This window comes from Anomaloglossus baeobatrachus, chromosome 5 (assembly GCF_048569485.1).
Source record: "Anomaloglossus baeobatrachus isolate aAnoBae1 chromosome 5, aAnoBae1.hap1, whole genome shotgun sequence".
NCBI classification, from domain to species: domain Eukaryota; kingdom Metazoa; phylum Chordata; class Amphibia; order Anura; family Aromobatidae; genus Anomaloglossus; species Anomaloglossus baeobatrachus.
In genome coordinates this window covers 585,017,607-585,044,578 of record NC_134357.1, presented here as the reverse complement: position 1 = coordinate 585,044,578, position 26,972 = coordinate 585,017,607, and the positions used below count along the sequence as shown (strand labels likewise).

General features: G+C 48.4%; 1 protein-coding gene across 1 annotated transcript in view; it reads left to right on the top strand.

The window, feature by feature from the left end:
- The window catches only part of LOC142313143 (uncharacterized), a 135,943-nt gene that overhangs the window by 75,256 nt on the left and 33,715 nt on the right, over positions 1-26,972 (top strand). Inside the window, exon 9 of the mRNA XM_075352131.1 lies at positions 24,238-24,912. Coding sequence (XP_075208246.1) covers positions 24,238-24,912 — 675 coding nt within the window. The remainder of the gene's footprint in view (positions 1-24,237; positions 24,913-26,972) is intronic.

Below are 26,972 nucleotides of genomic sequence, written 5' to 3'. Positions count from 1 at the left end.
GTCCGTGCAATAGTTATCGTGAGGGATTTTCTACAAGATTTACCTCTGTGATAGAAGGTGTTTGCCCGACATTGCGCTATGAGCCAAATGTCTATCATGGTGCAGAGAAAGGCGGCAATCGCTCTCCCCCTAGAAGTGGGACTCCTGGGACAAACAGGGGACAAATGTGGAGTGGGAAAAAATGTTTGCTCAGTGTTGGTCAGAAATAAACTCCATTTTAGTATAGATTATTACTTATGTTGTGCTCTGATCTGGAAGAACAGGAATTGTGAGCACTTTGGGAATGTCACAGAATGGATTGATAAAGGTGTAACTAGATTGTGCCCATTATTTAGAGGAATGTGATATGTACATTGTGTAATGTTCAGCAGAGATTTGGGTAACAGAAGAATGACTTTCACTATCTGCAATTATTATTTTACTTGATAAAGGATAAAAATAAATGTTTTTCCACTGATAAAGGGGAGAATAGATCAATAGAGAATTAATCAATAGATGTAAGGGGAAGAAACATTCAGAGTTGTCACAATTTTATCCATCATTGTTGGATATTTGGAAGACAACTGTAATCTCCGTGCCGATGTCCTCGCACTCTCCTGCTCCCCTCCACTAGCGAGGACGTCGGTTCCCTCACCTGTCCAGGCGTCCTGCGGCGCTGGTCCCGTCCCTGTCCCAAGCTGCAGCCTCATAGCGCGTCTGTACTGATAGGCTTCAGGCCTCTGCCTGTAGGGTGCACCCGCAGCCACACCCCTTTTCTAAACGAGCCAGCGTCCTCCTAACCCGGAAGTGCCTCCCAGGTCAGCTGGGAGGCTGCAGGTATTTAAGGCAACTATGCCCTTTGAGAGTTGCCTGGGCAATCAGTTTGAGTTGGATTCTTTTCTGTAGTCCGGTTCCCCAGCGCTGTGCTACTGCCGCTGTCATATTGTGCTAGTTCTGTTGCTTATACCTGTTTGCATTACAGTGTGCTGCTGCCATATCCCAACCTGCTGCTGCGAGCCGTTACCCCAGGTGCCTACCAGGATACCCGCTGCTACAAAGTATAGTCCCCTGCAGCTACAAGTATCCATGCCGGTCGGCCCACATGATACCTGTTCGTTCAAGTATCCACGCCGGACCCTGCTGCTGTATTATCCATCCGTCTGTCCATCCATCTCGACACCAGCTGCTGCCAGAACCTAATACCAGAGACTGTCGCTCCCGTACCCCTGTGGCCGGCCGACGCAGCACCAGTCTTCCTGAGTGGCACCCGGACTCATACATGCAGCGTAACACCCTCACCTTTAGAGGCTGGAGAAGACCAGGCTCAGGTCCGTAGTTAAGCCCCTCTGGGATTTCTGTGTGCTGCGGCCCAATGAGTTCACTGACATAACAACATACACTTGTCCAGTCCTGTGTCTGGGATCTGCTCCTTCCCCCGCTCTGCTAAACTTTCCTGTGCTCCACATTGGGCTTTGTAAGTAGCCGGAAATGCTCCATGTGCTGAGCTTAACTCCCCTATATAAGGCTACCAAGATACACCCCTGTGTCCTGGTATTAGGACTATTAGTCTATGCACAGCGACCTGTCTGCAGTCTCCAGAACATCTCCAGACTATCTGTGGCCTCCAGCACCTCAGCTACCAATCTGCCTGTGGCTTCCAGTATGTCTGCCCCTGTCTGAGGTCTCCAGAACATCTCCAGACTATCTGTGTCCTCCAGCACCTCAGCTACCAATCTGCCTGTGGCTTCCAGTATGTCTGCCCCTGTCTGAGGTCTCCAGGACGTCTGCGGCTTCCAATACCTCAGTTACCTGTCTGCCTGTGGGTGTCAGTACCTCTGCAGCCTGTCTGCAGTCTTCAGGACTTCTGCTGTATGCCTGTGACCGGTAGTGCCTCTGCTACTCGCCCCAGGTTTTCCAGGATCTCTGCTCCATGTCCGTCCACGGCTTTCAGTCTCCTGTCTCCCTACAGCCTCCATTACCTCACAGAATACCAAGACCATGGCTCCCAATGGTGTAGTTACAAACTCTTTTGGGAGAGTCCCTACACGGCTCCGCTCCGTACACCTCGTACACACGGCTCCGCTCCGTACATTTCGTACACACGCGGCTCCGCTCCGTACACCTTGTACACACACGGCTCCGCTCCGTACACCTCGTACACACACGGCTCCGCTACGTACATTTCGTACACACACGGCTCCGCTCCGTTCACCTCGTACACACACGGCTCCGCTCCGTACACCTTGTACACACACGGCTCCGCTCCGTACACCTCGTACACACACGGCTCCGCTACGTACATTTCGTACACACACGGCTCCGCTCCGTTCACCTCGTACACACACGGCTCTGCTCCGTTCACCTCGTACACACACGGCTCCGCTCCGTTCACCTCGTACACACACGGCTCTGCTCCGTTCACCTCGTACACACACGGCTCCGCTCCGTTCACCTCGTACACACACGGCTCCGCTCCGTACACCTCGTACACACACGGCTCTGCTCCGTACACCTCGTACACACACGGCTCCGCTCCGTACACATCGTACACACACGGCTCTGCTCCGTACACCTCGTACACACACGGCTCCGCTCCGTACACCTCGTACACACACGGCTCCGCTCCGTACACCTCGTACACACACGGCTCTGCTCCGTACACCTCGTACACACACGGCTCTGCTCCGTACACCTCGTACACACACGGCTCTGCTCCGTACACCTCGTACACACACGGCTCTGCTCCGTTCACCTCGTACACACACGGCTCTGCTCCGTACACATCGTACACACACGGCTCTGCTCCGTACACCTCGTACACACACGGCTCCGCTCCGTACACCTTGTACACACACGGCTCTGCTACATCCACACTGTAAACCCCTCCTGACCCCACACATAAACTTCCCCTCATCCAGCACCATGACAACCAGCACAGCAGAGTCCTGCATACACTGAGGAGCTGATCATGTGACCCCTGACTCCTCCCCTCCATGTGACATCATCACAGGTCCTGTAAGCACAGAGCAGCCATATATCTAGTGTGCGGCTCTGCAGGTGGAGGTAGGTGCAGGGTATTATATATCTAGTGTGCGGCTCTGCAGGTGGAGGTAGGTGCAGGGTATTATATATCTAGTGTGCGGCTCTGCAGGTGGAGGTAGGTGCAGGGTATTATATATCTAGTGTGCGGCTCTGCAGGTGGAGGTAGGTGCAGAGTATTATATATCTAGTGTGCGGCTCTGCAGGTGGAGGTAGGTGCAGGGTATTATATATCTGTGTGCGGCTCTGCAGGTGGAGGTAGGTGCAGGGTATTATATATCTAGTGTGCGGCTCTGCAGGTGGAGGTAGGTGCAGAGTATTATATATCTAGTGTGCGGCTCTGCAGGTGGAGGTAGGTGCAGGGTATTATATATCTGTGTGCGGCTCTGCAGGTGGAGGTAGGTGCAGGGTATTATATATCTAGTGTGCGGCTCTGCAGGTGGAGGTAGGTGCAGGGTATTATATATCTAGTGTGCGGCTCTGCAGGTGGAGGTAGGTGCAGGGTATTATATATCTAGTGTGCGGCTCTGCAGGTGGAGGTAGGTGCAGGTTATTATATATCTAGTGTGCGGCTCTGCAGGTGGAGGTAGGTGCAGGTTATTATATATCTAGTGTGCGGCTCTGCAGGTGGAGGTAGGTGCAGGGTATTATATATCTAGTGTGCGGCTCTGCAGGTGGAGGTAGGTGCAGGGTATTATATATCTGTGTGCGGCTCTGCAGGTGGAGGTAGGTGCAGGGTATTATATATCTAGTGTGCGGCTCTGCAGGTGGAGGTAGGTGCAGGGTATTATATATCTGTGTGCGGCTCTGCAGGTGGAGGTAGGTGCAGGGTATTATATATCTGGTGTGCGGCTCTGCAGGTGGAGGTAGGTGCAGGGTATTATATATCTAGTGTGCGGCTCTGCAGGTGGAGGTAGGTGCAGGGTATTATATATCTAGTGTGCGGCTCTGCAGGTGGAGGTAGGTGCAGGGTATTATATATCTAGTGTGCGGCTCTGCAGGTGGAGGGTATTATATATCTAGTGTGCGGCTCTGCAGGTGGAGGTAGGTGCAGGGTATTATATATCTAGTGTGCGGCTCTGCAGGTGGAGGTAGGTGCAGGTTATTATATATCTAGTGTGCGGCTCTGCAGGTGGAGGTAGGTGCAGGGTATTATATATCTAGTGTGCGGCTCTGCAGGTGGAGGTAGGTGCAGGGTATTATATATCTGTGTGCGGCTCTGCAGGTGGAGGTAGGTGCAGGGTATTATATATCTAGTGTGCGGCTCTGCAGGTGGAGGTAGGTGCAGGGTATTATATATCTAGTGTGCGGCTCTGCAGGTGGAGGTAGGTGCAGGGTATTATATATCTAGTGTGCGGCTCTGCAGGTGGAGGTAGGTGCAGGGTATTATATATCTAGTGTGCGGCTCTGCAGGTGGAGGTAGGTGCAGGGTATTATATATCTAGTGTGCGGCTCTGCAGGTGGAGGTAGGTGCAGGGTATCATATATCTAGTGTGCGGCTCTGCAGGTGGAGGTAGGTGCAGGTATTATATATCTAGTGTGCGGCTCTGCAGGTGGAGGTAGGTGCAGGGTATTATATATCTAGTGTGTGGCTCTGCAGGTGGAGGTAGGTGCAGGTTATTATATATCTAGTGTGCGGCTCTGCAGGTGGAGGTAGGTGCAGGGTATTATATATCTAGTGTGTGGCTCTGCAGGTGGAGGTAGGTGCAGGTTATTATATATCTAGTGTGCGGCTCTGCAGGTGGAGGTAGGTGCAGGGTATTATATATCTAGTGTGTGGCTCTGCAGGTGGAGGTAGGTGCAGGTATTATATATCTAGTGTGCGGCTCTGCAGGTGGAGGTAGGTGCAGGGTATTATATATCTAGTGTGTGGCTCTGCAGGTGGAGGTAGGTGCAGGTTATTATATATCTAGTGTGCGGCTCTGCAGGTGGAGGTAGGTGCAGGGTATTATATATCTAGTGTGCGGCTCTGCAGGTGGAGGTAGGTGCAGGGTATTATATCCAGTGTGCGGCTCTGCAGGTGGAGGTAGGTGCAGGTTATCATATATCTAGTGTGCGGCTCTGCAGGTGGAGGTAGGTGCAGGGTATTATATATCTAGTGTGCGGCTCTGCAGGTGGAGGTAGGTGCAGGGTATTATATATCTAGTGTGCGGCTCTGCAGGTGGAGGTAGGTGCAGGTTATTATATATCTGTGTGCGGCTCTGCAGGTGGAGGTAGGTGCAGGGTATTATATATCTAGTGTGCGGCTCTGCAGGTGGAGGTAGGTGCAGGTTATTATATATCTAGTGTGCGGCTCTGCAGGTGGAGGTAGGTGCAGGGTATTATATATCTAGTGTGCGGCTCTGCAGGTGGAGGTAGGTGCAGGTTATTATATATCTGTGTGCGGCTCTGCAGGTGGAGGTAGGTGCAGGGTATTATATATCTAGTGTGCGGCTCTGCAGGTGGAGGCAGGTGCAGGTTATTATATATCTAGTGTGCGGCTCTGCAGGTGGAGGTAGGTGCAGGTTATTATATATCTGTGTGCGGCTCTGCAGCTGGAGGTAGGTGCAGGGTATTATATATCTAGTGTGCGGCTCTGCAGGTGGAGGTAGGTGCAGGTTATTATATATCTAGTGTGCGGCTCTGCAGGTGGAGGTAGGTGCAGGGTATTATATATCTGTGTGCGGCTCTGCAGGTGGAGGTAGGTGCAGGTTATTATATATCTAGTGTGCGGCTCTGCAGGTGGAGGTAGGTGCAGGGTATTATATATCTAGTGTGCGGCTCTGCAGGTGGAGGTAGGTGCAGGGTATTATATATCTAGTGTGCGGCTCTGCAGGTGGAGGTAGGTGCAGGGTATTATATATCTAGTGTGCGGCTCTGCAGGTGGAGGTAGGTGCAGGGTATTATATATCTAGTGTGCGGCTCTGCAGGTGGAGGTAGGTGCAGGGTATTATATATCTAGTGTGCGGCTCTGCAGGTGGAGGTAGGTGCAGGGTATTATATATCTAGTGTGCGGCTCTGCAGGTGGAGGTAGGTGCAGGGTATTATATATCTAGTGTGCGGCTCTGCAGGTGGAGGTAGGTGCAGGGTATTATATATCTAGTGTGCGGCTCTGCAGGTGGAGGTAGGTGCAGGGTATTATATATCTAGTGTGCGGCTCTGCAGGTGGAGGTAGGTGCAGGGTATTATATATCTAGTGTGCGGCTCTGCAGGTGGAGGCAGGTGCAGGTTATTATATATCGCCTCCATACTCCGCGGCGCTGTACACACTATTATCACCGTCTGGCATACAGCCATTGCTTTCTCTCATCATAAACTCTAATATCTCCAGTAATTACATTGTTGTTTTTCCATCGTCATCTTCTCCCCATTCAGGTCTCTACAATATCGGATCCTCTCAGTGGAGATCTTCTATATAAGAGAATTCTCGTGATTGCCCCGTGAAGGATGGATATGGACAGGGACAAGATGGCGGAGAGGATATTACACCTCACCCTAGAGATCCTCTTCCGGCTTACTGGAGAGGTGAGAGATTCTGATGACGTCACATTACATCATTCTTATCTATGGGAATAACAGATGGACAGAACTGGAGAGGTGAGGACTCTGGAAATGTCTGGAGTGAGATTTATTACTGTGTCTCTCCATAACCAGGATTACACAGTAGTGAAGAAGACCTCTAGTGAGCGCTGTCAGACCCCTGTGTCTGAGGGATGGGGAAGACCCCTGAGCCCAATCACGGGGCCTCCACCTCACCCCCCGATACATGAGGACATCAATGACCAGAAGATCCTAGAACTCGCCTACAAGATGATTGAGCTGCTGACTGGAGAGGTGACACTGCTGGGAATGCTGGGACATCATACAGTAACGCTATGAAGGGATCGGGGGTGACGGTATCATTGTATGTGTCAGGTTCCTATAAGGTGTCAGGACGTCACCGTCTATTTCTCCATGGAGGAGTGGGAGTATTTAGAAGGACACAAAGATCTGTACAAGGACGTCATGATGGAGGTTCCCCAGCCCCTCACATCACCAGGTAATAGACAGGACTAAATACACACGGCCTATAATTATCTGTATGTAAGGAATGAATTCAGTCCCTGTATGTGTCTCCTCCAGGTCTATCCAGTAAGAGGACAACACCAGAGAGATGTCCCCGTCCTCTTCTCCCACAGGACTGTAAACAAGAAGACCCCGATGTTCCTCAGGATCATCAGGTAGATGGAGAGAAGGTGCCATGAAATCCCCCTATGATGTGTAGACGGCTGTGAAGGTCTTGTGCTCAGTCTTGTTTTATCCTCCAGTATTATATGTGTTATACTTGTGTAATGAGAGCGGTGGAGATGGCAGGGTTAGAGCTGATCATAGATGGGACTTCTCCATCTGTCTGTCACTTTTACAATATTTGTTTCAGGGGGAAGATCTGCCCCATATTAATACTACAGAGACATATGTGAGGGGTGATGAGCGGAGTAAAGAGGAGATTCCTACAGATAACCGCCCAGGTGAGTAGTGGTCTCTAACCGACGAGTAAAAGGATAACAATGTTTTGAACTTTTGACTTTCATACTCCATATCTCACCATCACTTTGAACGTGAAACGATCTTCATTTTATAAAAAAATCATCTTGGCTATCTCGTACATAAATTATCTTTTATTATTAAAGCACCATTTATTCCATTGCACTTTACAGGTGAAAAGGGTATACATAAAAACAAGTACAACAATCATGAACATTACAGAACAGACTGGTATAGGAGGAGAGAGGACCCTGCCCGCGAGGGCTCACAGTCTACAGGGAATGGGTGATGGCACAGTAGGTGAGGACAGAGCTGGTTGTGCAGCGATGTACTGGACTGAGTGTTACTGCAGTTTGTAGGCTTGTGGGAAGAGGTGGGTCTTCAAGTTCCTTTTGAAGCTTTCCACAATAGGCAAGAGTCTGATATGCTGAGGTAGAGCGTTCCAGAGTATAGGGGAGGCATGGGAGAAATCTTGTATGCGATTGTGGGAAGAGAAGATAAGAGCAGAGAAGGAGATCTTGTGAGGATCTGAGGTTGCGTGCAGGTAGGTACCGGGAGACTAGGTCACAGATGTAAAGCGAACACAGGTTGTAGAGGGCTTTGTATGTGATGGATAGTGTTTTGAACTGGAGTCGTTGGGCGATGGGAAGCCAGTGAAGGGATTGGCAGAATGGCGAGGCTGGGGAATTGTGAGGGGAGAGTTATATTAATCGAGACACAGAGTTTAGGATAGATCAGAGGGGTGCAAGAGTGTTGGAAGGGAGGCCAGAGAGCAGGAGGTTGCAGTAGTCGAGGCGGGAGATGATGATGGCATGCACTAATGTTTTTGCTGATTCTTGGTTAAGGAAAGCACGGATCCGGGAGATATTTTTGAGTTGTAATCGGCATGAGGTGAAGAGGGCTTGGATGTGTGGCTTGAAAGAGAGAGCAGAGTCGAGGGTTACGCTGAGGCAACGAGCTTGTGAGACTGGGGACAGTGAGCCTCCATTAATTTTGATGAATAAGCTTGTTGAAGGGGTTGAGAGAGGAAGAGGAAAGAATGAATTCTATTTTGGCTTTAGGAATCGAGCAGAGAAAAAGGATGACATCGCAAACAGACATTGTGGGATTCTGGTTAGTAAAGTGATGTCAGGGCCAGAGAGGTAGATCTGTGTGTCATCGGCATAGAGATGATACTGCAAGCCGTGGGACTCTATGAGCTGTCGAAGGTGTAGATGGAGAAGATCGGTGGTCCAAGAACTGAACCTTGGGGGACACCGACAGATAGGGGGCGAGATGAGGAAGTGGTGTGAGAATGGGAGACGCTGAAAGTTTGGTTGGTTAAGTATGAGGGGATCCAACATAGCGCCAAGTCTGTGATGCCCATAGATGAGAGAATCTGTAATAGGAGGGAGTGGTCCACTGTGTCAAAGGCAGAGGACAGGTCAAGGAGGAGGAGGAGGATGACAGAGTAGTGTCGCTTAGCTTTGGTGGCTAGTAGGTCATTGGTAACTTTAGTTAGGGCAGTTTCGGTGGAGTGATGTGGTCGGAAGCCAGATTGCAAATGGTCAAAGAGAGAGCAGGAGGAGAGGTGTGAGGACAGTTCAAGATGGACATGCTGTTCCTGTAGTTTTGAGGCATAGGGGAGAAGGAATGTGGGACGGTACCTACACCCAGAGGATGGGTCAAGGAAGGGCTTTTTGAGGATGGGTGTGATCAAAGCATGTTTAAAGCATGAAGGGAATACACCAGTTGTTAGTGATAGGTTGAAGAGATGGGTTAGTGCCGGGATGAGGACTGCGGTGATGTTGGGGATGAGGTGCGATGGGAGCGGGTCAAGTGCACAGGTGGTGAGATGTGATCTTGAGAGTAGAGTGGAAAGATTATTTTTGTCATGGTGGAGAAGCTGTATTTGGTGGAAGAAGGCTGAGTAGCTATGATGAGGGGCTGTGGTGATTGTGGACCAAAGCTTGCTCTGATGTTGTCAGTCTTCTGCTTGAAGAAAGAGGCAAAGTCTTCAACTGAGATGAGAGGAGAGGGAGGTGGTGCCGGAGGACGGAGGAGAGAGTTGAAAGTGTTGAATAGCTGTTTAGGGTTGTGAAATAGAGAGGATATGAGGAATGAGAAGTACTGTGGTTTGTTTTGCAGCAGCAAGTGCAGACTTGAAAGTGGTGAGAGCTTGTTTGTAGGTAAGTAAGTGCTCAGTGGAATGAGACTTCTTCCATCTGCGCTCAGCGATTCTGGAAGCCCGTCTCAATTCTTTAGTCTGCCTTGTGTGCCAGGGTTGCCTGTTGATTGTGCGGGTTTTGGTGTGTGTGAGGGGGGCAGCTGATTCAAGAGCTGCAGAGATGGTGGTGTTGTATAAAGTGGCAGCAGCATCTGTGTCGTGTAAGGAAGCAACATCTGCAAGAGGGAAAAGAGACTGAGAAAATGAGTGTAAGTCAAGGTGTTTGATATTTTTGCGAGGGTGTGAAAGTTTGTGGAGGGGGGGTTGCATACTTGGAGAAGAGAGGGAAGAGAATGTGAGTAGGTTGTGGTCAGACAGGGGGAGAGGCGAGTTAGAGAGGATAGATAGGGAACAGAGGCAAGTGAAGATGAGGTCCAGCGTGTGGCCATCTTTGTGAGTATCTGCAGAGGAGCATTGGGTGAGGCCGAAGGAGGAAGTGAGTGTTATAAGTTTAGAAACAGATGAGTGGGAAGTGTCAATGGGGATGTTAAAGTCATCCATGATGATGGTTGGGATTTTGGTGGAAAGGAAATGTAGTAGTCAGGTGGTGAAATAGTCAAAAAAGGCAGTGGCTGGCCCTGGAGGGCGGTAAATGACAGCCAGTTGAAAGTTGGAGGGGGCGTAGATGCGTACGGAGTGCACTTCAAAAGATGGGAGAGTAACAGAAGGTGGTAGTGGAATTGGTGTAAAGGAGCATTCGTCGGACAGGAGCAAACCAACTCCTCCACCATGCTTGTTACTGGGGCGGGGGGTGTGAGAAAGATGAAGACCGCCATAAGAAAGTGCAGCAGGAGAGGCTGTGTCAGAGGGGGTGACCCAGGAGAGGCAGTGTCAGAGGGGGTGAGCCAGGAGAGGCAGTGTCAGAGGGGGTGAGCCAGGAGAGGCAGTGTCAGAGGGGGTGAGCCAGGAGAGGCAGTGTCAGAGGGGGTGAGCCAGGAGAGGCAGTGTCAGAGGGGGTGAGCCAGGAGAGGCAGTGTCAGAGGGGGTGAGCCAGGAGAGGCAGTGTCAGAGGGGGTGAGCCAGGAGAGGCAGTGTCAGAGGGGGTGAGCCAGGAGAGGCAGTGTCAGAGGGGGTGAGCCAGGAGAGGCAGTGTCAGAGGGGGTGAGCCAGGAGAGGCAGTGTCAGAGGGGGTGAGCCAGGAGAGGCAGTGTCAGAGGGGGAGAGCCAGGAGAGGCTGACTCAGAAGGGATGAGCCAGGAGGGGCTGTGTCAGAGGGGGTGAGCCAGGAGAGGCTGTGTCAGAAGGGATGAGCCAGGAGAGGCTGTGTCAGAAGGGGTGAGCCAGGAGAGGCTGACTCAGAAGGGATGAACCAGGAGAGGCTGACTCAGAAGGGATGAACCAGGAGAGGCTGTGTCAGAGGGGGTGAGCCAGGAGAGGCTGTGTCAGAGGGGGTGAGCCAGGTTTCTGTGATGCCGAGGAAGGAAAAAGATCGCGGATGTAGGAAAGTTTATTGCTGACCGAGCGAGCGTTCCATAGAGCTCCTGTTAGTGGGACTGGGGGAGCGGGGGCCGGGTGGATGGGTATGAGGTTAGAAGGGGTGCGGAAATTTGTGATAGATTGTAGATGAGGGTTTGAAGTGAGAATGGGGATGTGGTGAAGAGGACCAGGGTTTGGAGAGATATCTCCAGAAATGAGGAGAAGCAGAGAGAGTGTTAGTAGGTGGAAGCAGGAGAGGCCATGAGGTGGTCGTGGGTGTCTGGAGACACATGGTGTAAAGTGGAGGAACAGATCTGAGGAGGAGGTGAGATGAGTGGGCAGGATGGAGGGAGAGATGACCAGTTCATTATTGGGTGTAGGGATCAGAGAGGTAAGTAACAAATGAAGCGTCATAGGGGTGAAAGTGAAGAGAAACACAAACATTGTTTACAGAGTCTCTGTATCCAGTTACCTACAGGTTCCTTCTGGTCCAATTCATTGCATCATCCTTATATGGTGCAGACTTGTATTGATGCAGACTAAAATCTCATGCAGACTTCAGGGGAACAATCTATACCTATACAAGTGCAATCAGCTGTGAAGGGGAGAGGTCGTCACTTATCTAGATCACTCAAATCAAAGCTGAAACCAAATGTGTGATAACATAGCCAGAGATAACAAGGGGGTCATAAAGAAAGTGGGGAGAGGGTGATGGAGGGGTCAGTTAGAAGCAAATTAGATTTATACAAGCAGCAGAGAGAAGGAAGATCAGATCATGGGAAAGTAGGGTGGCTGATCAAACATACCAGATATTAGCACAAGCAGCAAAGAGAAGGGAGATCAGATCATGGGAAAGTAGGGTGGCTGATCAAACATATCTGTGGGAAGATAGACATGATTAGATGATTATAGAAAACTGATGATAGATGATCAAGTGCACCATAATAATAATTCAGCTCTAATTCATTGCATCACACTTATATGGTGCATACTTGTATTGGTGTAAATGTTGTAGAGCGGTTACTACCATTGTTGTTGGAAACAGAGGCCTACGCCTGCCACTGGCCACTAATGCATGTCTTGATTTAAAAATAAAAATACCGGCTCACAGCCTGTGTGTTGCATGGACCGTAACTCCCTGGTGTTTTAAAGCCCTATGGGGACGGGGGAAATTGATGGTATTGTGATGGTATTGTACCGCTGTGTCCCTGGAAGGATTTTCAATGTCCAGACTACAAAATGGGGGTGAAACTTATGTCTGGTGGGTAGTGCTAGGATTCTGTGACTCTGTGACCAAGAGGCCTAGACCGGTCACTGTAGCATGTAGAAGGGTCAATTGATGCTACTGTTCCACCGTATCCCTGGAAGGATTTTTAATGTCAAGACTACTACATAGGTCCCCAAGTTGTGTCTTGTCTGTACTGGCAGGGGTGTGAGTGCACCAGCCATACACCTGTCTCTCATTCTTTTCTTCTGTCAATAGCCTAGGTAGGTAATGGCTATGCTAAAACATTGGTGCTGCACTGTGAAACACATTTTTGGAAGCTTTTTGACCAAGGTGTTTCTATTTTTTTATGGCTTACTTTTGGCCTCCCATTGAATCCCATAAGGTTCAATAAAGATTCGAAGTTCGCAAGATTCGCAAACACGCCGCTTGTTCAGTTCGACGAACCTAACCACGGAGGGTTCGCTCATCTGTATCCCTGACCTTGTAATCCATTGCTCCAGTCCCCCTATCCCTTCTACCAGCATTTTTGAGCACCAGATTCTGGACCCCATAGACGGATATGGGGACTGGTGTCTGACCAGATATCCAGGATGAATTCTGGGCGGGAATCTGTTTTTTGTTTTTTATAAACCTGGTTAGACCCGCCAATCCTGGATATCTGCGAGTCTGCCCATCACTTCTCTACTTCCCTTCTATGTCCGTCCATCAGAGCACAGCCCCCGGACAAGCGCCAGTGTGTGTCTGGGTGGGACAAGCTCCGGTGTGTGTCTGGGTGGGATGGTGACAAACCCCAGGACTATGGGGTACTTGGATCACTGGGACACGTCACGGGTATGGCTGGTGCCCGGTTCTGTAACCCTGGGGGTCGCATAAAAAAGGGGAAATTGATTGGAAATGAAAATAAAATGTTTTTCATAACGCCACATGCGGTATGCTGCTATATGGGGAAAGCCGCCGCTGCAAAGTCTCTCACTGCTGGGGCTGATAGTATTCAGCAGCTTGGATGTTGTGGCTCTCCGTAAGTAGAGCTTGGCCCCAGGGGAAAAATGATAGTGGTTGTAGCATGGTGATGCCGAGGTGCAGGAAGAATTCAAACAACACAGGGGCTGCAGTTTAACTGGTTCTTTACTCACTGGTTCCGTGAGATTGCAAACCGGCTGGTGCTGGTCTCTACCAATATTTTTACCCAAATGATATCTTCCTTCCATTATTATCTCCATTAATTTTACATATCTCCTTCCCATTCAGGTCCTTATAATATCAGATCCTTTCAGAGGATTTATTCTGTTTTACAACATTTCTTGTCCAGGATGGATAGGGACAGGGACAAGATGGCGGAGAGGATATTACACCTCACCCTAGAGATCCTCTTCCGGCTTACTGGAGAGGTGAGAGATTCTGATGACGTCACATTACATCATTCTTATCTATGGGAATAACAGATGGACAGAACTGGAGAGGTGAGGACTCTGGAAATGTCTGGAGTGAGATTTATTACTGTGTCTCTCCATAACCAGGATTACACAGTAGTGAAGAAGACCTCTAGTGAGCGCTGTCAGGCCCCTGTGTCTGAGGGATGGGCAAGACCCCTGAGCCCAATCACGGGGCCTCCACCTCACCCCCCGATACATGAGGACATCAGTGACCAGAAGATCCTAGAACTCACCTACAAGATGATTGAGCTGCTGACTGGAGAGGTGACACTGCTGGGAATGCTGGGACATTATACAGTAACGCTATGAAGGGATCGGGGGTGACGGTATCATTGTATGTGTCAGGTTCCTATAAGGTGTCAGGACGTCACCGTCTATTTCTCCATGGAGGAGTGGGAGTATTTAGAAGGACACAAAGATCTGTACACGGATGTCATGATGGAGGTTCCCCAGCCCCTCACATCACCAGGTAATAGACAGGACTAAATACACACGACCTATAATTATCTGTATGTAAGGCATGAATTCAGTCCCTGTATGTGTCTCCTCCAGGTCTATCCAGTAAGAGGACAACACCAGAGAGATGTCCCCGTCCTCTTCTCCCACAGGACTGTAAACAAGAAGGTCCCGATGTTCCTCAGGATGTGTTTCCTCCAGCTCTATCCAGTAAGAGATATCTACTCTTGTACTTTCTGCACTAATTTTGTGTGTACATTTTTAGACTTTCTGCTCTGGGTTTTTTCAGCTGTATTTTCTTTGCTTCTGCTTCTTCTGCTGTTTGTTTCTAGTGTCTTCTCTATGTTGTTATGATGGCAACTCAAAGACCTGCAGAGGGTTCATGAATACCCTGTTTCCCTGAGAATAAGACCTACACCGAAAATAAGACCTAGCACGATTTTATGGGATTTTTGGAGAATGCTTGAAATATAAGTCCTACTCCATAAATAAGCCCTAGTTACAGTCAGGACCAGTGTTGGGAGGAGACAATTTCTCAGGAACCCCACTCTCTTAGGTGTCGTAAAGAACTGAACAGAAGACAGGCTGGCATTAGGGGGAAGGGAGTGCAAACTGGGCAATTTTACAGGGCTACCATTTTTTTAGGGGCCCCAGTGATTTTATATGCCAATTATAGGACTGCTTAAGGACCTTTTTGACATCACATCATGTGACCAAAGGTCTCTTAATTACAGTAGAGAGGAGTCAACCTGGCTCACTAACTATGATAGGGAAATGCTCAGAAGTAAAAAATGAATCCAGTAAAGTAGAATAACTTCGGCACACTCATAAAAATGAAAACGTGGTACGGTAACTATCCGTAGGTGATTTTATTGCAAGGCCAAATCTTAAACAAAAAATAAACCAACGTTTCGGCTCGGAGAGCCTTTATCAGGGTTGTGTATAATACATAAAATAAATAACAAAGAATTAGTTTAAAGAAAGTGAACTACATTCACAAATCATAATAATATACAAGATTGTGTCATACACCGACGTTGACATCGCGGAGTATATATATACAGTACAGACCAAAAGTTTGGACACACCTAATTCAATGAGTTTTCTTTATTTTCATGACTCTGAAAATTGTAGATTCACATTGAAGGCATCAAAACTATGAATTAAAACATGTGGAATGAAATACTTAAAGTGTGAAACAACTGAAAATATGTCTTATATTCTAGGTTCTTCAAAGTAGCCACCTTTTGCTTTCATTACTACTTTGCACACTCTTATCATTCTCTTGATGAGGTTCACGAGGTAGTCACCGGAAATGGTTTTCCAACAGTCTTGAAGGAGTTCCCAGAGATGCTTAGCACTTGTTGGCCCTTTTGCCTTCACTCTGCGGTCCAGCTCACCTCAAACCATCTCGATTGGGTTCAGGTCTGGTGACTGTGGAGACCAGGTCATCTGTCGTAGCACCCCACCACTCTACTTCTTAGTCAAATAGCCCTTACACAGCCTGGAGGTGTGTTTGGGGTCATTATCCTGTTGAAAAATAAATGATGGTCCAACTAAACGCAAACCGGATGGAATAGCACGCCGCTGCAAGATGCTGTGGTAGCCATGCTGGTTCTGTATGCCTTCAATTTTGAATAAATCCCCAACAGTGTCACCAGCAAAGCACCCCCACAGCATCACACCTCCTCCTCCATGCTTCATGGTGGGAACCAGGCATGTAGAGTCCATCCGTTCACCTTTTCTACAAAGACACGGTGGTTTGATCCGAAGATCTCAAATTTGGACTCATCAGACCAAAGCACAGATTTCCACTGGTCTAATGTCCATTCCTTGTGTTCTTTAGCCCAAACAAGTCTCTTCTGCTTGTTGCCTGTCCTTAGCAGTGGTTTCCTAGCAGCTATTTTACCATGAAGGCTGCTGCACAAAGTCTCCTCTTAACAGTTGTTCTAGAGATGAGAAGGTGTGTCCAAACTTTTGGTCTGTACTATATTATATATATATATATTATATATCATATATATATATAATATGGTAATCAAGATACGTGCAATCACTTGAGGCGTAGAATGAATACTGGAATGGAATCAGTATCTTTGTTACCAATCTAAAATAAACGAGGACATACTGTACCTATGGGAAAGGTGATAGAGCATAACCCATATGCTATAGGAACATATGGTTGTTATGAAGTTTGCTTGAATAGGAAAAACGTAAGGTAAGTACAAGTAACTTAATTGGCCAGGTATAAATATACGTGTAATATATAATGTCAAGGTTGAACAAAAATTATATAGGCCGCAACCACCTATCGTTGCAATAACACATGTATAAGGAGGAATAAAGATAGCCAGTATATTGTGGCAGACTGAGATGTAGTCCTATGGGAAAGAGCATATATACGGATTTAAGGTGTTAATGTATTTTAATGACAGAAATATGTAAAAGGCAATGGACCAAAAGGACTTTTTACTTTTGAGAATAATCCCAAACCCGGGATCTAAAGCTGAAAAGGAGATAGACTGGTCTGGTACTCTGCATGTTAACTGCTCTGATATCTGTGAACAGCGCAGGGAGACGCAGGCATCAAACCACAGACTTGGGCAGGCTAGCAAGAGTTAATCTCTGCTGAGCTGCTTGTTAATGTTTTTGATCACATGCTGTAGAGGAGAAAGTATTGTTTGCTCCCGTTCTGTATATGCTGGCTGAACTATTTCATTAATGCCAGCTATAGGTTACTTATACTGGTCTGGTGAGGTCTTGTGATTCAGACTTACGGGTAGTTGTTGTGCATTATTACTGTGAGCTGTTGTGGTGTTAACCCTTGTTGTCTTTTTGCTGCTGCCTTCCTGCTCTTGCTTTTCTCTTTAGTCCCTCACTGTTTATTTCTGTGAGTTTGCAATGTGTAATTGGTAATTTTTTTCCTGACCAAAACATGATCTTGTGGCAGGAAATCTCCTTTGAGTCATCTGCGTTTTTGGTGCGTTTTTTTTTTTTTCTACAAAATGTGTTTTATCAATGAAGAAATGTTGCACAAACGCTGCAAAGAATTGACATGCTCATTTTTTTTTTTTTAAATCTGCAGGAAAAATGCAGGTCTTTAACAAAACAGTCAGGAAAAAATCTGCGTGTGTGTGTGTGTGTGTGTGTGTGTGTGTGCATGAGCTTTCAGAAATTTCATAGACTTTGCTGGTACTTTAAAAAGCCACTTTTTATTAGCATGGATTTGCATAAACCATGGCAAATCTGCAGCTACAAAAACAGCAAAAACATACCTAAAAAGCCCTGTGTGACCATACCCATATTCCTGTCCCTTCCTGCCCCGGGGGGATAACCGATTAGATCTGGTCAAGAGAATAGTAAAGGGTGCTTTTCACGCTGCGACTTCGCTAGCGATAGTTAGCGATGTCATGCACGATAGAACCTGCCCCACATTTGGTGATCGCTGCCGTAGCGAACATTATCGCTACGGCAGCGTCACAAGCACATACTGTAACGATGTGGGCCCCGAGTGTATGGGGGCCACACGCCAGGTATCGGGATTAACGCACACCGGAACAATTAGTCTCTTTACCAGACCATAGGGTTTATTAATAGCTCAAATAAACCATACGAGGTCACACAACAGAACGATGTCAGTACTTGGCTTTATCCTCAAAGTCCAACACATAACATAAAATCCACAGTGGAAGTTTTAGCAACTTCTCCACTCTGTGGCTCCTGCCAGCGTACAGCTCTAGCCAAGGTTCCTTCCAGGACCCAGGGCCCTCTGCAGACCCCTGTCTGTCTCTCCTCCCGGAGAGATTCGGCCCTACAGCCCTGGCCTGGCTGCACTCACCTCAGTCTTAACTCCGGCTCAATTTCAGAGCCTTGTGTTCAGCCTCCACACAGGCTGATACACCCAGAGCTCCCTGCTCTGCTCTCACTTGTTTCCAGCCCACACACTGGAAGTCTAGAGCCAGTCTCTATCTAGACTGCCCTAGACACACTCCACCTAGGTTCAGAGACAGGATTGCTTTAACCCCTGGAGCCACACCCACAGGTGGTAAGGAGTGTGTAATCAGCATCACACACCCTTCCATGGCTCTGCATGTAATGCAATCCTGTGGAACCACAGGTCCCAGCCAACTTCACATTGCAGAGCACCCATGCTTCTGCAAAACATACCGGCCCTTTGTAATACAGCCGGTTGATACGTCACATACCCTCCCCCTCTGTTCAAACCCGTAGGGGAGAACACTTGCCAACGACCTGGGGCCGCGAGACCGGGTATCCCCGCCGCCATGCCCCACCAGAGCATTAGTCCCTGAGACATCGCCCGACACTGTCACCAAACCCTGTCGTGTCAACCTAGGGTTAAAGGACGTCCCCTTTCCGGACCGTTCTCTCCCTGACCCCCTCCCAGGGTCACCGTAGTAGAGAGACACGTCCTCAGTCAAACCTACAGTCTTGTCCGAACCTAGGCTTACTCGTGTAGCCCCAGGGCTACTGTCGGGAACTCTAAGCTCATAGCGGCCACTATCTACAGTACATCGTAGGTTACTTCTCTGTCGGCGATTCCTTCTATCACGTGTCTTAACTACTGGACCGACACGCCATCTTCCACTTCTTTCCCCTGAACAACTGGTGGAAGACGGCTGCTGTCCCCCACAAAGTTGGCGAAACTGCTCCTGAATTTTCAGGTTTTCTTGCCTCAACCGCTCCATGTCACGTACATGGTGTACCCGATATTCAAGAAGGCTTCGAATGTTTCCAAGACTCTCTACAGTCCTGACACAGACGAACGGAACCATACCAGCTTCCCTGAGTATCTAGCTCTCATTAGCAGCAGGGATTCTTAATCTCACCCATCCCGACTTATTCACCATGTCTTGCATGACTCGTCCGGTTTAGCTTCCAGAGTCAGCTCTCTTTGGGCCTCCCCTGCTTCAACAAGTTTGGTCAGGATCGACACTCGCTGCTCCATCTGCTCCAAGGCTACCTGGGACTTGGACTGGTACTCTGCCAAGCGACTTCGGAGCTTTGCCACTTCTTTCTCCAGCTCCCTTACTCGACTCTCAGTAGCCTGCCTAAGAAGTATCTCTTGTTACAGATGGTCCTTGCTCATCCTCTTGAATGAGTCTTCACTTGCGGACCTCTCTGGTCTATGACACACTATTTCCGAGGCTTCTTCCACCTCTACACCTCCGGCCTTTCCATGGGGTGCAACTTTGTCATAGTCACCCCTCTCTTGGGTCTCAGCTGCTTCACCTTCAGCCGCCTCACCGATAGGTGGCTCGTCAGCTCGCTCAGAAGCGGGAGAGGATTCAGCTTTCAACTCTGGGGTCGGCTCCTTCTCCATGGCTTCATCGCACGGACCACTGTTGTCCCGATTTATCGGTTTCTCTGGCAGCACATCACTGCTTGCCAGTGTACCCGCCTCAGCTTCAGAACCTTTTGGGTTTGTTACTCTTCTTACCCACGACCTTCTCTATATCCTCCATCTTGGTTTTACCAAGCAGGTCAGGCGGGCTCTCAGTCCTGGATGAGACCTCTGGTCCAGACTTCACCTCCTCAGAGGCTCTCTTCACTTCAGCGCCAGCTGTTTCTTGGGTTTTCACTGCATTACCTTCAACTTCCTCTGGGGTCTCTGCAGTGTCACCCTCAGCCTGGGTGTCACACCCTTCAACATGGCACTCTGTTCCTTTTAGAGATTTGGGGCTGAATTCGCTGTCATCCACCCCAGCACCAGGTAGTTCACCAGTCTGCTCACCATGACTGTTGGGGATTATTCCCCCCCCCCCCACCCCCTCACTCTCCAGGATTCCATTTCCTATACCTCTCTCGCTTGACAGACTATCAGCTGCACCCGGGGAAATCATAGGGACCACCCCCATTACGTCCTTGGTTGGCTCCTTTTCTGCGTTTTCACCCTGTTGATTTCTGTCGTTACAATGTGTCAGTTCCGTCTCTGATTCCTTTTTCTTTTGTAGGATATCACTGTCTGACTCTACCATAGCAGTTGTTACTGGCACCATGTCTTCATTACCCAGGCATGTCACTTTCTGTGCACCCTCAGACAGCATACACTGTGCCCCCTCTCGGCGCTTATTACGTCTTCGTCGTTGAGAGGATGTTTTACCCTTCTCGCTCATCTGTACCTCACTGTACTCGTTTGTCCCCTTTCTAGAGTCAGTGTCTTTACTGGAGTCATCATCACTCCCCCTGGTGTCCTGGACTAACATGTCCCCACTTAACCAGGTGTCAGTCTCCTCCCCTGGAACTACTTCGTTTTTAACGGTCACACTATCGGTTATTCCCTTAGTCCTTATGTCACTAAGTTGGGTCCGTCCATCATTTTCTTTGGTCACCCCTAACTTAGGACAGTCAATTTTAGGAGGTGCTATCTCCTCCTTACCACACATAACTGCACAACAAGGACCCCTTTTAACCTCATACGGTAAAGAGGCTTTCTTAGGGGGTTGCCGACTCATTCCCATGCAATCGGTCCCGGCCTCTGTCTTCCATAAGTCCTTAAACAACTCACAGTCCTGTCCTATGATAACTGGATAGATTAAATCCCGAACCACACCCACATCTGGGCGCCCCATACGGTCGGGCGTCTGAATCATCACTCTGGCCAGAGGATATTCTTTAGTGGTCCCATGCACACAGCTTCCTTCTATTGTCCTACCATCCATAAAATGGAGACTGGGCATGGGTCTCACTAAGGTCAGCCGGCTCCCCGGGTCTAACAGACCAGACACACGTAGCCCATTCAAGTCCACGGAGCACTTCTGTGGCCTCACATCGGATGGATAGCCTATACTGCAGGTAGGACATAGGTAAGGCGAACCCCATTGCCCCTTGCTATAGTCCACCTGTTCGGCTTGAAAATGCTCCACCCCCGTGTGGGTCATCGGCGCTTTCTGAGGCGCCGCCCCCTGTTGGGTAACCACCCCCTTCCAGGACTCCGCCCCCTTTTGGATAACCATCCCCCTTCTGGGACTCCGCCCCCTTTTGGGTAACCATCCCCTTCTGGGACTCCGCCCCCTTTTGGGTAACCATCCCCTTCTGCGGTTTCCATGCAATGTCCTTAGCCCCCAGTTCACACCGTTCGCCCTTATCTCCCTGGGCACCCAGTGTCCATACTGGCCCCCGAAGGGAACGCTCAAACTGGTCCATGACTGACATCGCTGCATACTGACAGCTCCTGCTGTCCCCGCACCAGGAACTGGTACAGCTCCTCCAGAACATCCGCAGGGACCATTCCCTCTTTTTGGCTTTTAGCCCCCACTGTTGTCACTGGACCTCCTAGCACCTGCTGTGGGTGCTGCTGGCTCAGGAGCCCCTTCATACTGCAACGAAAAGAGGAACAGGAGGGGCGCTCCAATGGGTAATACCCGGTGGTTAAAGACAGAGGGGGGGTTAGAGAACCACTTACCTTTCCGGGTTGTACCGCCCGTACAACCAGGATCTCCAGCCGGTGGTGTATCACTGCTCACCAAACAGGGCCCCGCAATTCCGGGCTGGCCTGGAACCTCCAGTCGATGGACTCTCGCCACTGCAGCACGGAACCCCGCCGACCTGCTGATTCACCGCCAGGTGCTTGAGAGCGCTGTCACTGTTCGTGGACCCGCCGATCCACCGCCAGCTGCTTGAGTGCGCAGACAAAATTTTCGTGGACCCGCCGATCCACAGCAATACGTCCTAGGCCGTTGCCCTTAGCAACCAGGCTGCGTTGCCCCTAGCAACCAGACCGCATGCTCGCATTCTCCACCATATGTAACGATGTGGGCCCCGAGTGTATGAGGGCCACACGCCAGGTATCAGGATTAACGCACACCGGAACAATTAGTCTCTTTAACAGACCATAGGGTTTATTAATAGCTCAAATAAACCATACGAGGTCACACAACAGAACGATGTCAGTACTTGGCTTTATCCTCAGAGTCCAACACATAACATAAAATCCACAGTGGAAGTTTTAGCAACTTCCCCACTCTCTGGCTCCTGCCAGCGTACAGCTCTAGCCAAGGTTCCTTCCAGCACCCTCTGCAGACCCCTGTCTGTCTCTCCTCCCGGAGAGATTCGGCCCTACAGCCCTGGCCTGGCTGCACTCACCTCAGTCTTAACTCAGGCTCAATTTCAGAGCCTTGTGTTCAGCCTCCACACAGGCTGATACACCCAGAGCTCCCTGCTCTGCTCTCACTTGTTTCCAGCCCACACACTGGAAGTCTAGAGCCAGTCTCTATCTAGACTGCCCTAGACACACTCCACCTAGGTTCAGAGACAGGATTGCTTTAACCCCTGGAGCCACACCCACAGGTGGTAAGGAGTGTGTAATCAGCATCACACACCCTTCCATGGCTCTGCATGTAATGCAATCCTGTGGAACCACAGGTCCCAGCCAACTTCACATTGCAGAGCACCCATGCTTCTGCAAAACATACCGGCCCTTTGTAATACAGCCGGTTGATACGTCACAATACCTTATCAACTACGTCGCTATGACCGCCGAACAATCCCTCCTTCAAGGGGGAGGTGCGTTCGGCGTCATAGCGACGTCACTAAGCGGCTGCCCAATAGCAAAGGAGGGGCGGAGATGAGCGGCCGGAACATGCCGCCCACCTCCTTACTTCCTGCTTTCCGGTGGATGCAGGTAAGGAGATGTTCGTCATTCCTGCGGCGTCACACATAGCGATGTGTGACGCCGCAGGAGCGACGAACAATCAGCGGAATGCACCACCAACGATATTTGTAAAAGGAGCGACGTATCAACGATTTTAGATGGTTTTGCGATCGTTGCACGTCGCTCCTTGGTGTCACACGCTGTGATGTCGCTAACGGCGCCGGATGTGTGTCACAAACACCGTGACCCCGACGATATATTGTTAGCGATGTCGCAGCGTGTAAAGCACCCTTAAGGCACGAGACTTCGGCATCTCCACCTTCAGGGGTAATCCAGAGGTTAGGAATAGTTTAGGGTCCCTTAGCGTGAGGGACAGTATAGGAGCCCCCTGTCCCTGCAGTCACAGTGTGACAATTAATAAGATTATTTACTGTTGCACATTCCAGAGAACTGGTGCCAGGAATGGGAGATGCGAATTAATGAAGATGTAGCTCTTAAGGCCCCGTTACACGCAACGACATCGCTAACGAGATATCGCTGGGGTCACGGAATTCGTGACGCACATCCGGCCTCGTTAGCGATGTCATTGCCTGTGACACCTAAGAGCGACAGCTAACGATCCGAAATACTCACAAAATCGTTGACACGTCGTTAATTTTCAAAATATCGTTGCTCATTCTGGACGCAGGTTGTTCGTCGTTCCTGAGGCAGCACACATCGCTACGTGTGACACCCTGGGAACAACTAACAACAGCATTCCTGCGTCCTCCGGCAACAAGGTGGGAGTGACGTTAATACAGCTGCTCTCCGCCCCTCCGCTTCTATTGGTGGCCCGCTGTGTGACGTCACTGTGATGACGCACGAACCTCCCCCTTAAAAAAGAGATTGTTCGCCGGCCACAGCGACGTCGTTAGTAAGGTGTGTGCATGTGACGCGTACTACCGAAATTGTTCGCCACGGGCAGCGATTGGCCCGTGACGCACGCACGACGGGGGCGGGTGCGATCGCTAGCGATATCGTTCCGTGTAAAGCGGCCTTTAGATGTCGAAATTGGACAAGGAGATGCTGAATACATTTTTTCCTAATTTAATTTCTGATGTTATGGTTTTTAAAAAAAAAAGTACTTTCAAGATATCATTAAAAAATAATAACATTGTGTTTATTTTTAGCAGATGACTGTATTGGGAGTTCAGATGGAAATCTAATATCTTCAGAATTTAGAACAGATGATGAGAGTATCACACATGATACATATGAAGAGCATGCTGTTGTCCCAGATATACCTCCAGTCCTTCCTCGGAAAGCTCTATCATCTGATCTTTTCAAACAAGACCAAAATTCCAATCATCAAAAAACTCACACTGAGGAGAAGCCATTTTCATGTTCAGAGTGTGGGAAATGTTTTAGTGCGAAATCAGAACTTGTTAAGCATCAGAAGATTCACACAGGGGAGAAGCCATATTCATGTTCAGAGTGTGGGAAATGTTTTAGAGAGAAATCAAAACTTGTTAGGCATCAGAAAATTCACACAGGGGAGAAGCCATATTCATGTTCAGAGTGTGGGAAATGTTTTATTCAGAAATCAGAAGTTGTTAGGCATCAGAAAATTCACACAGGGGAAAAGCCATATTTATGTTCAGAGTGTGGGAAATGCTTTATTCAGAAATCAAATCTTAATAGCCATCAAAAAACTCACACAGGGGAGAAGCCATTTTCATGCCCAGAATGTGGAAAATGTTTTGTCTGGAAAAGAACCCTTGCTAACCATCAAAAATATCACACTCTGGAGAATCCATTTTCATGTTCAGTGTGTGGGAAATGTTTTATTCAGAAATCATGTCTTGTTAGGCATCAAATATCTCATACAGGGGAAAAGCCATTTTCATGCCTGGAATGTGGTAAATGTTTTATTAGGAAATCAGCTCTTGTTGTCCATGGAAAAGTTCACACAGGGGATAAACCATTTTTATGTTCTGAATGTGGAAAATGTTATTCTCAGAAATCAGCTCTCGTTAAACATCTGAGGAAGCCACACATTCAAGTGAATACTTGAAATGTTTAAATGGTAAATCAAGTCTTGTCGACCATGAGAAAACCCACACAGTAGAGGAGCCATTCTTGCATTCAGAATATGGCAAATGTTTTTATCATTAATCAGGTCCTGTTGTCCGATGAGTCACATAGAGAACTGTGGAAAAAGAAGCGCAATAGGGTCTTGCCCCAATAGGCAAAAGGGGAGGTTTAAATGACGTGGTTCAACTCACCAATGGAAGTTTTGACAGTCACAACTCCTATATAAGCATGTAACTCCAGGTCACGGCAGCAGTCCCCACATTGGCTGATAGCAAAAAGTAGTAGAGATGGGTTTTCAAAAGCCGCGCCAGTAACCAAATGACGATGGAAATATAAGATTAATGTTGCTTTATTTTCATGCTTTGTTATGAAAAGAAAAATGTGTGTGAATATATGTGTCTGGGATTTAATTATTTTTGTTTAAATCCCAGACACATATATTCACACACACATTTTTCTTTTCATAACAAATTTTATTAAGTGGTATTATGCATTTAGGACTTGAGGAAAGAAATCTAATGGAGACTCCTCCTTAAAATTCTGCAATTTGAATGCTATACGTCATGTTTATTTTCAAATGTATGGACTCCCGCTGAGTTTTTTTCAAAGGGGGTGGTATCATGACGCCATTACAATGGTATATAATGCCAACATGGTCTATTACAGCAGATTTTATGTTCTTTTGCCTGTTTGTCCTGATGAAGGGAGCTGAGTCTCCTGAAACGCGTTGACCTGAGCATGAAAATAAAGCAACATTAATCTTATATTTCCATCGTCATCTGGTTACCTGCGCGGCTTTTGAAAACCCATCTCTACCACTTTCTGCTATCAGATGAGTCGCATGGGAGAACCCATCATGATGTACCGTGAGTCAAAGGGTTTTATCCAAAAATCAATTGCTCAAGTAAGAATTGGTCAGAGAAGGCATAATTTTCTTTCTTTTTGACCATGAAACGCACCTTGGTTTTAGAAGAGGAAAATAGGAAAAAAAAATTGAAGCAAAAAATGTAGTCATGATGCACTGTTATGGGGGAATCTGCTGCCGACACTGTTATGGGGGTAATATCCCCCAATTCTGTACTAATGTCCCCCATCCTGAGCCCCTTCCAGTTATATGTGTCTCTATTCTGGTATATATGGCCCTCATCCTGGTATATATGATCCCCATCCTGGTCTATATGGAACTTATCATGGTATACATAATCCTCATCCTTATGGCAATCATCCTGATATATATGGCCCTCATCCTGGGCCCATTTTGGAATATATGTCCCTTATCCTGGTATATATGATTCCTATCTTGGTATTTACACGTGAAGATGGGCCCCCTTACCGGGCTGCAGGTTGCACCAATGATTTTTGTGCATCTGCCATCCTGGTATATATGTCCCTAATCACTCTGCAGACAAAAAAAAAAGATTATACTCACCATCCCTTTGCTCCCCCTGAGTGCGGTGTTGTCTTTGATACCAGCAAGTGAATTCAGTGTATAAGCGGCACATCGCATTACGTTACTGCCATGCACCTGCTGTTACACGCAGACATCAGCTGCCGGAATATTCACTGCTCCCGACACCTGGGATTATGGACTTGGGGAACAGTGAATATTCATTCTCCAATAGCAGACAGACGGTATCACCCAGCTGCAGCAATAAGTTGGCGGCTGGGTGATCATGTGTGCCCTCTATTAAAGAGATTGAATAGTCACTGCTCCCCACACCCATAATTCCACCCACCCCTCAATGTCAACTTCAGTGCCTAGAGGCAGACTGGATTATGAGAGTGATCAACAGTGAATATTCACTTCCGTTATTAGCGGCACACTGGTAGCCCCGTCTCTGGTTCCTGCCTCCTGTGACCCACTCCTCTGCCACCTCTCCAGCCACAGTCAGGAGCATTCGGACTATGAGACAACCCCTCCTTACACATTTTTTTTTTGGGGGGGGGGAATGTGTCAAAGTCCGAAAAATACGGTAATTGGTTAACAGATAGGAAAAGTTAAAAAAATTACAATAGGCAAAATCACAT